The 10,766-nt window shown below is 35.5% G+C and overlaps 1 protein-coding gene across 5 annotated transcripts in view; it reads left to right on the forward strand.

Moving 5' to 3' along the window:
- The window catches only part of Atp11c (ATPase phospholipid transporting 11C), a 148,897-nt gene extending 142,696 nt beyond the window's left edge, over positions 1–6,201 (forward strand). For 4 of the 5 annotated variants that reach the window (XM_042667583.1, XM_042667581.1, XM_042667582.1 and 1 more), the window contains 2 exons: positions 2,958–3,062; positions 6,024–6,201. In XM_042667583.1, coding sequence (XP_042523517.1) covers positions 2,958–3,059 — 102 coding nt within the window. In that variant the 3' untranslated portion in view covers positions 3,060–3,062; positions 6,024–6,201. The remainder of the gene's footprint in view (positions 1–2,957; positions 3,063–6,023) is intronic. The other variant, XM_042667584.1, reaches the window with a different exon arrangement.
- The last annotated feature ends 4,565 nt before the right edge of the window (positions 6,202–10,766 follow it).

Here is a 10,766-nt window from a genome sequence, read left to right on the forward strand (position 1 = left end):
GGTTCAAAACCAGCCTGGGCAAGAAGCTGTGTTACTCTTATCTCCAAGTAACTATCCCCAAAAGCCAGAAGTGGAGTTGTGGTTGAAGTGGTAGAGTGCTAGCCTTGAACAAAGAAGCTTAGGGACAGTGTCAGCACCCTGAGTTCAACTCCCAGAACCAGCACAAAAAAGAAAAAAAGAAAAATGAATTGAAGATAGGAGAGAAAATGTGTCAGCTGAGTAAAATTCCCAGAGAAAACACCAAAGACATTTTGAAAAGTACAACTTAACCATTTTAATAGTAATTATGATAATGATAGCCATTACTGTAATACTTAGTTTCGTATACAACCTTAGGTTAAGAGAATAATAGCCTTGTAAACCGGATTAGACCAAATAGTTAAATCCTATTGTCGTGGCTATTGAATTCATTGGCCTCTTTGACAAACTGCCTATTGAGATGGTGTCAAAGTTCTCTAGATGACTGCCAAGGAATATAGAAATTTCATACTGTTTTTGTTCATTATCTCTTGTCCTGCTCAACCCCCACTGCAATTCCTAGCTGTTTTTGTTTATTGCTTTAAATTTTCTTTTCTTGCTTTCTAATACTTTCTGTACTTTCATATTTCCTTTATAAAATAATTCTAACACCTAATCTCTTAACCCCTAAAATTTCTCCTTCATAGAATAATTGTATTTCTGATGGTAGGTATCAATTTTTGAGCACACAAATGTGCTTACCATTATACTCTTAGATATAGGCTTCTACATTAAACATGGGGTAGAAGATATTGTATCATGTTAATCTTGTAGGATTTTTGCCCACAAAATAGAAGATAGAAGCAATAAAAAAATATTTTCTCTAAGTCAGGCAACAATGGTTCATATCTATAATCCTAGCTACTCAGGAGGCTAAGATGTGAGGATCATGGTTCAAAGCCAGCGCAGACAGCTAAGCCCAGAAGACTGTTGTTTCCATACTACCAAAACAGCTAGAAGTGGAGCTGTGGCTTAAGTGGTAGAATGCTAGCCTTGAGCAAGGGACAGTGCTCAGGCCCTGAGTTCAAGACCCAGGACTGACACAAGAAATATTTTTTTGTTACTTGGTCATTTTCATGCTACCTACATGTGACCAACATTATTTTAAATGTGAAGAAGTAAAAGTAGTTGTGTCAAAAACTGAAGAAATGGAAGTATTTTAAAAGTTTATGTGACTGCTGAATACATATATTACCTGATCTGCTTTATTTTCCTAAGACTAATTTCCTTAGTCTCTTAAGAAACTAGTATGGGTAATTTTGATTAGTAAAGTTGATTACTAAATCTCCATTTTGTCTGGGCAGTGACAAAACCAAGCCTGTAAATAATCTTGTCATTTCAGGTACAGAATAAGTAGGAGGAAAACCTCTTAGGTTTTCTCAGTAAAGTTTATCAACTTGGATTTTCGACTTTTAAAAAAATTCATACCATATCTTGGAAAAATTGAGCCTGATTTTTTTTAAAAGAGGTCTCTGTAAGAAGAATAGTAAAATTGATCAAATTACATTATGATAGGAAGTTTAAGCATTAGTTCAGAAGCAAATGGCATCGTGCATCACCAGATGTTTTACCATTATATAATATTGACTAGATTTTTAATGAAAAATTTGCACAAAGTTCCATCAGTGTGTCTATACAATTGGATAATGGAGATATAATTAGTTCAGAATAGATTGGTGACTGGTGACAGATTGGCCCTGGACAAAGCTTTCTGACCAATGGAATTTGGACAGATAGAAGGTAGTAAAATTAATGATCAGAGATGAACCTTACTTTAGTAAGGTTCTTAGAATTATTTTATCTTAAAATTATTTATAAAGTAATTCATATAAGTTTATATAATGAATATTTCCACAACATTCCCATTAACAAAAGAATTTTAAGTGGTTGTACATAGAAATAATAGCTGGCACATATAATAGACTGTTCCTAACTCTATTTTTACTTCAAGAAGTAACGTCTTCAAAACTAACATGTCATATCTACTTCCAATTCTCAAGGTTTCTTTAAATGTCCTACATCTAAGAGAATATTTACTTTTTCTTTTTTTCTTTTCTTTTCTTTTCTTTTTTTTTTTTTTTTTGGTTTCTGCATTTCTCTTTTCTACTGCAATTTTCCACCTTTTGTGCAATTGTGAACAAGGTAACGAAACGCCTCCCTTCCTCAGGAACATCTACTATCTTCATGCTTTCTCAAACTTCCAGCAATCACAGTTTCTCTTGGAGTGAATAAGGTGATTTCCTTTCTTAATGTACTGACTTGCTTGCCATTCTCATTGCCTGACACCATTTTCTGATTCTTTACGAAAAATTACTTCTCATGACTCATTTTTATATCTTCTATTGATACTTGTTATTTTCTTTTATTCATTTGTTCACCTTCCAAATTGTCACATGGAAGAGAAATAATCTTCAAAAGCTTGGGAGATATATTTATATATATGTACGTATATGTATATACGTACATATATATGTATATATATGTCTATAGTCTTGCTGATCCAGGTTATGCCATAGTAGCCATGTGTTAGAGGTAGAATGTTCACCAGGACAAGAATATTTCGTGCAAAATTCTGTTTGGCATGCTCACAGTACCAGCAAAACTGTTAAGAGGTGTTCACCAAAAGGATGGTAAGGCTTACTAATCAAACCATACTGACTCATCTTACCATATAACTTACCAGTACCATTTCAAAAAAACCAACTTTGCCACGTACCACTAATGTCTATTTACTTCTACTACAAAAAAAATTGAGTTGGAGACTTTCTTAGGTCTTTAAATGTATTCATTTGAATGTTAATGCATTTACTCTATAGTATAATCATTTGTACTTTTGGCCAGAAAGTAGCCTTTAGGAAATGATTTTTGCTTCTCCATTTTTATCATCAGGTAGGTGAAAATCTTCCAGTGCTTTAAGTATCTTTGCCTCACTGTTACAGAAAAATCTGAACTGTAGAAAGGCATCTGACACATTATCCGCCAGACCTTCAGTCAGACCTCTTCTTTTACGAACATTCTCAGACGAATCTAATATATTGTAACAGGTACCTAGTGTTAAACAAGTGGGCTGGCTTTAAAGATACAGATTAACAGCATTATAAAGAAAAAATGAAAATATCACTCTAAATTTTCTCTGTTGTTGGTGTGGTGAACTTTATACTATTCTTTGCAAAAAATATAAAGATGCATTACTTGGAATATAGAGAAATAACATTTTAAATTTACTGAACCCACTTAACTCAAGATTGTGGCTATTTTTCAGCACTGAATGGCAATGTTACATATTTAATTTGTAAGGGGCAAGTTGTAATTTTGGTGCCACTGTGTGAAAATACTCATTGATACTGATCAAGCATAGTTTTTCCAAAAGATCATTTGGAAAGTTGAAAATAAATATTCCAAAATTGCATCTATATAATATCAAATCAGTGTAGCATTGCATGTCTTTTGAGAACTATGTGAAAATAATCAAATGTGTTTGTACCTTCTTGTGCCGTGTCTGTGTGTTTTCAGGTATACACTAGTGTTTGTGTAAATGTCTGATCCCCAAATATGTATTAATGTACCATGCTACTCTAATCATAACTTTTAATGTCAAGTTTTATTCAAGCTAAATGTTTCAACTTTCACAGGTAATCTGTTTCCTAGCAATTCAGGGGGATGCATGACTAATGATATATAATGCTTCATAACTCATGTTTCCAAAAATGAGTAAATTTATCTTATAATTTTGTTTCATTTGCTGCAAAACATTGGGGAAGAATTTATATATCCTGATGAGGAACTCTTATCCTTACAGTGGCTTCTTTAATGTATACTTTGTATATCCCACTGCAGGGACCTCTGGTACCCAAGAATATCAGAGGTCTTTTATCCATCCATGAAAATTGAGAGTAGCAGTTTTACACAGCTTATGACAGAACCTTTTTTACACTTGAATAAAATTAATGATGATCATGAATAAAATTGTGGGTCAGCTCACTTTGAAGCTTAACAACTGTGAGTCCACCTTAAGTCCATTTTTTCCTCAGTTACCAATTCCTCCTCCAACTAGCAAAGACTAAAAATTAAGCTAATGGATTGGAATTGTTGCTTTTTACATCCTCAGTTCACCACAATCTATTTATAGAATTATTTTGAAAGGAGGATCTTTTTGCTACAATCAGCATCTTTTTACACACTTTTTCAATGACTCACCTGCACGTGTATCCTCTCAGTAATGACATTTGCTTCACAAGTAGCCTTCAAAGTCTTTGAACCTTCTTTCCCCAGATTGCTTTGTCCTAAGCTGTCAGAAAAGTTTTAGCTTTACTGTTTGTAGTTAATTTTGTATCCCCCTGGATTGCTTTCTTTAGCTTGGTCTGTGGTTGGGGGACTGCTGCTGCTTTTGGCCTCTCCAGGGCCTTAACTTTAGAACTGAAGATTTTAAAACAAGTATTTTTAGTTTTAGTTTATTTCTCCTGTAAATTGATTTTCAAGTGACATTATTTCTTTTTGAAGGAAAATATTTGGCAGTTTAGGCCACTGAGTTTCTTCCTTGTTTGGTAAGGGAGTTACCTGACTGTTTTTATATTCTCGATATGAATGGTGACCTTTATGTTTGCTAAGGTCATGACCCTGCAAAGATACTTGAAGACTGATTAGTGGTTTTCGGAGAATGTAGAACATTAATAGACATGAGTTCCACAATGGAAAGAAAATAGTCCTCTCCTTAGGGCCTTTCATTACTACCATTCAAAATGCTTGAGTTTTAGAATGGCAAATCAAAGTTAGACTCCCTCCCATACAACTTCTGCTTCTCAGCCTACATGAGAACAGAGAAGAATCTATAGCTTCATTAATAAATTATTGCTGTCCCTACTCTCTATACTTGATGACTAGAAAAGAACTAGTTAACTCAGTACATGACCTGTCCCCACCCCAAAAAAATAACTTCAACAGAATGAAGGTATCCTTACAGTAAAGGAAGGGTGTTTTCATACAAATCTTCTAAAACAATATATGCTCAGACTTCTGTCAAAACTCAGATATCAGCCTGGCACCACTGGCCTGTAGTTCCATCTACTCAGGAGGATGAGATCTGAGGATCATAATTAGAAGACAGCCCAGGCAGAAAAGTCTTTGAGACTACTACAAAAGCTGGAAGTAGAGCTAAGGCTCAAGTTACTACTTGACTGCTAGCCTTGAGCAAAAGAAGCCCCAGGACAGTGCCCAGACCCTGAGTTTTAAGTCCCAGGACCAGCATAGGGGGAGGCAGGGATGGATCCTCACATATAAAAAAAAAATCCAAAACAAAAAACAATGCATTGCTGGATGCTAGTGGCTCATGCCTGTAATCCTTGCTAGTCAGGAGGCTGAGATCTGAGGATCAAGGTTCAAGCCAGCCCGGGCAGAAAATGAGATTCTTATCTCAGGTTAATCACAGAAAAAGCCAGAAGTAGCACTGTAGTTCAAATGGTAGAGTGCTGGCCTTGAGCAAAAAGTTTAGGGACAGTGCCCAGGCCCAGAGTTCAAGGCCCAGGACAGCAAAAACAAACAAAAAACAATCCTGCATGAATTATGAATACATTCAACATCTGCTCTGTTCAGGAATTAGTTCACTAGACTATATGTGAACGAAAAGGGAAAGATATAATGTCCCTGTTTTCAAGCAACTCCTCATCTATAGGAAGGAATTGTATGGAACTCAGCCTCTGCTGTGGTAGGTAATCCCAGTGGTTTGTTAAAATAGTGTTAAGGGAACCCTGGAGCAATCCAAAAGCAAAGAGCAAACCTGAACTTCATCTGACAAATGAAAGGATTAAAATCTGGTTATTGTGTCCCTCCTTTCCTCCCTCTCCCCCCCCCACCCCCCGCATGTGAATAAAACTTGGCGCTTTCTTAAAATAGTTGCTTTATTCTCATAACAAAATTTACTACTTGGTTTACTTTTTTATGTTAAACAGATGGTTTTATATTATTTTTTTAAATAATCCTTTTAATTCTCTATATTTTAAATTTTTCAGAATCCGAGTGTTGAACTGCCTATGTTATTGTCCTACAAGCCTATTGACAGTTGTTACAGCTAAAAAAGAAAGCATGAAGAAACAACTACAAAAAGTTATCATCTCAGGATACTTGATATGCAACTAAACCACTCTCATATGTCTAGGGTTCAAAATAAATGCTCATTACAATGCCAAATGACTCTTCTAAGCATTACAGTTATCCATCCATGGCCAAAGCTCTAAGTTAAAAACTATATGAAAGTTGAAAGCAAAAATACTTAGAATTCTGGCTTTAGATAGAAAATGCAATAACCCAATGAGTGTTCTTTTAATTCATTGATTTTGTGAATGGATTTAAATAACAGAGTGTCAAGTAGAAGTTATGTAATTGGAATGATTAGATTTTACTAATACAGTATAACTTCTTTGCCTGGCAGAAGACATAGGCTTTTTCGGTCACATTTCTTGTTTCTAATTAATGATTATCTTTTCTTTTGAACACACAAAACAAATACTTGAAAATATAGAATGAATAAATGGCACCAGTGTATCAGACAAGATAATTCATAATCTACTCACCTAAAGGCTAATTGTCTTAACTAGAACATCTTTGCCCCAAAAATACCTTGAACACTTGTGTAGGAAGTTTTAACTGAGTATTAAGTGGGAGTGGAAAAAAACAGTTTTTCTTTTGAATTATGGGTAGGTAGGTGTACGGCTACTAGGCTTGAAATTAAAACAAAAGATTTCAGTCACCTTGTAACCCCTCAACAAGGGGAATAAACAGGTTTCTCCAGTGTCACTTTTACTAGGATCTGAGGTAAGATGGGTTAACCCAGATTTATATAAAAGTAAAGACAATTCTGAACATCATCAGCCTTCTATAATTTTACATGTCCAGGAGGAGGAAGTTTGCTTATTTTGAACTATAAACGGTTTTTTATTTGGAAGAGGTTTTGTTTGTGCATATATGCAGCACTTTTTTTAACTTGCCAATTTGGGAAGAAAGCCATCCCAAAGTAGTTCAGCCTGTAGAACCATGACTGCCAAAGTGAATATTGTCTCTTGTAGCTAACTTGGCCAAGACAATAGACTAATGCAAAACCACGAGATTACCCTTGGTAAAGTCTACAACGTGCTGGTGTAGAATGAGGTTTTAATGCTCTAGTGAGGTCACTTAAAGCTTAAAATAAATGTGAAATGTCATCATTTAATGTTAAAATTGAGCAGGTTTTGGGATATAAATGAGCATATTTGACTACTAGATTTGAATGGTCTTTAACTATGTTTTTATGTCAATTTCCATTTTTGTCTTTCTAGTATGACTGTACTATTAATGTTTATGGTGTGTGTGTGTGTGTGTGTGTGTGTGTGTGTGTGTGTGTGTGTGTGTGTGTGTGTGTGTGTGTGTGTGTGAGTGAGTGTGCGCATATCCATGCATGCATGTGCCAGTCCTGGGGCTCTACCATTTGAGCTACAGCTCCACTTCTAGCTTTTTGGAGGTTAATTGGAGATAAGAGTCTCATGGATTTTTACGTCCAGGCACCATGATCCTCAGATCTCAGCTTCCTGTGTAGCTAAGATTACACGTGGGGCTTCAGCACCTGGTTTATGTTGTCTCTTGATATGGGAAAGGTTTGGATTCAGTCTATCCCAATGTATTTATGTAGTCCATATGGCACATTTCATTCTTTGATTATATATATATATATAAATATATGTTTATACTTATATATATTTATATATAATATAGTATGTGTGTAAAGAGATACAATTTTTCTTAGATTCCAGAAAAGACGTAATACCAGTTTTCAGAAACCATTACATCATTATCAATCACTTTTCATTATTTAATTTGTTCTCATCTATCAGTATTATTTTTTAGTCATTTACAACTTAAGTATGTTATGTTCTGATAGCTTGTCTTTGAAGTGATCTGCTGCAGGCAAAGTCTTTAAATTCTTTGCCTACCCAAAGAGTTAAAAAGACCAACCCAGGAAAGCTTTTGATGTTTTGTTGTCATTCTTGTTTGTGTTTAAATAGTTGCTGTTGTATTATTACTGACGTTTTTATATAAGAACTATAGGGACTGTGAATAAAAATTGAGAGCCAAGATAGAGATATAATTAAGAACCATTTAAAAGTTGATATAATCAGATTATCCAGAATAGTAGAAATAAAACAGATAACATGTAAAATGTGTATCAGGAAGAATGTAAGGTGAGGTGGAAGAAAAATGTAGAGTTACATCATAGCTACACACTACACTGTGCTATAGGTCAAATTCAGAATGGCAACAGTGTGTACCACATTTCAGCCTAGATCCTTGAGAGGAATCTGGATTTTCTTTTTGAAAAATGTTATTGCTAATGATCTAACAACTGACTAGTTTGGGTCAAATTAACTTGAAATTAGTCATCCAATATTGCTCTCACTACAATTTAACCACCCTTGTGATTTGAGAAGAGGATGAAATATACTAATAGGACCATATTCCTATAATTTGAACATTTCTGCGCTATTAAAATGTCTTTGTGATTTTCATAACTGTTGTCCATTGTTTGAGGATGTTACCTGTTAAATTAAAAATATTCATTCCATATCTACCACATATACACCAGCAGTGGTATAAATATAAGCCTAAATTTGCAAACTTCATACCTTAGTGTTGGGATTTTTTAAATAACATGCAGTGTGTAAATGTGCAGAATTTATGCAAATGTTGACAAAATCATTTTTCAGCTTGCAAAATGGAACTGCAATACTATACTTTTCACTTAAGTGATTTTTTACACCTATGTTGTTGCTTTCTAAATGAATGTGAATGCCATCTTTTATGAATGCAACTTGCCTTTTTCATTACAGAAATTTTTGTTTGATGTAATCAATAAACTTTGGTATGATATGATGGATATTTAAGCCTCTTTTTTTGGAAGATTTGAATTTGACATCAATTTGGGGATGGGAAATAAGATTCTAATTTTCTCTTTGCCTATATAGTTCACATAAGGTGGACTTCCTACGTGAATTCAACTGATAGTTTATGGCAGTGCCTGATTTGTGGAGGTTAAAATGTCTGTGGGAGTTTTTTGTTCATTTGTAAGGCTGTGTGTTGTTATTTTAAAAAAAAAATCGAGCCAGGGGGCTTTGGTGCTTAGTGGTAGGGCACATATTAGCAAGGTCCTAAGTTGAATCCCTAGCACTTAAAAAAAATTAAAAAGATCCATAAAGGCTAAGGTGCTTTCCCATGCACATACTGGTGGCCACATTGGAAGGACTGTGATGTGTATATGTGTCTAAAAGTCTTCAATTCAGCTGGGTACTGGGTCGAAAAATTGTTTCTCAAGAACATTTTTTTCCAGACATTCCAGATACTCTGAACTTTGCAATGGCATCATCAAGATACTGTCCCTCACAGGAACAGTGCCAGGTGCCAGTGGCTCACTCCTATAATCCTATAATCCTAACTACTCAGATCTGAGGATCCAGGTTTGAGGCCAAGCTGGGAAGAAAAGCCCGTGAGACTCATCCCTGCAATTACCCATACTCAAAAAAGCCACAAGTATAGCTGTGGTTCAAGTGGTAAGAATGTTAGTCTTGAGCAAAAAACTCAGGGACAGCACCTAGGACCACACACAAAAAAATGAGGCTATATAGACAGACTAGTAGAGCCAGATCTAGAATCCAGGTATCCTTGCTAGTGTTTTTGCTCTTAACACTGTATTCCTGTCGTTATATGAATAAGGAAAGCACCAAAATATTAGCCATGTGAAAACACCAGAATTGTAGTGTATTCTGTACAACAAAGTTATTGTCAAAATGATCAAGATCATGAAAGACCAAGACTGGTGAACTATGCCAGATGAAGGACATAACGAGGACATGACAGGTGTGCAGCATGGGATCTTAAGTGAGCCCTAGAGTAGAAATGGACATTAATGGGTTAATTAGCAAAGTTTCATTATAGTATATAGATTATGTTTGAAGTCACCCTGGTAATATAATAGTATATTTGGGTGAAGTCGAGTAAACATTAATATGTGTTCTATTTTTACTTTTATCGGAAGTTTTCACAATTATAAACTAGAAAAATAAAGTTGTTAAACTAAGGAAGCATAGAATATTAGTGGGAAAGAATATTACCCTAAACACAGAGGACTAAATTACAGGTACGACACTAGTAACTAGGGCCTGTAAGCCTCCTTAGGAATCTCAGATCAGAGGATTGCAGTTTGAAGCCAGCCTGGGCAGGAAAGGATGTAAGACTCATCTCCAGGGCTGAGAAGGTGGCTCAGTGGTAGAGCTCTTGCCTTGCATGCCTGAGGCCCTGGGTTCGATTCCTTAGCACCACATAAGCAAAAAGAAAAAAGCTGGAAGTGGCGCTGTGGCTCAAGTGCTAGAGCGCTAGCCTTGAGCTGAAGAGCTGAGGACAGCGCCCAGGCAAAAGATTCCTCCAATTAACCACCAAAGAGCCAGAAGTGGAGCTGTGGCTCTAGTGGTAGAGCATTAACCTTAAGAGAGAAAGCTCAGAGAGCAGTACCTAGACTCTTGAGTTCAAGCCCAAGTCCTCACTTATATGCACACCTGAAAGATAAAAGTATCAGAGTCAAAGATGTATGCAGTAGAGTTCACCAGAATATGTTTTTGGGAAAATCTCTACTTTTCCAATAATTAAACTCGTGAGCTACCAGAGGACAGATGGCACTGCTATTTTAAACATAACCTTTAAGGATGAACATGTACTATTGAAAACTAAATTTA

The sequence above is a fragment of the Dipodomys spectabilis genome, unplaced genomic scaffold (assembly GCF_019054845.1).
Source record: "Dipodomys spectabilis isolate Male_0828 unplaced genomic scaffold, ASM1905484v1 ptg000414l, whole genome shotgun sequence".
In the NCBI taxonomy this organism is placed as follows: Eukaryota; Metazoa; Chordata; class Mammalia; order Rodentia; family Heteromyidae; genus Dipodomys; species Dipodomys spectabilis.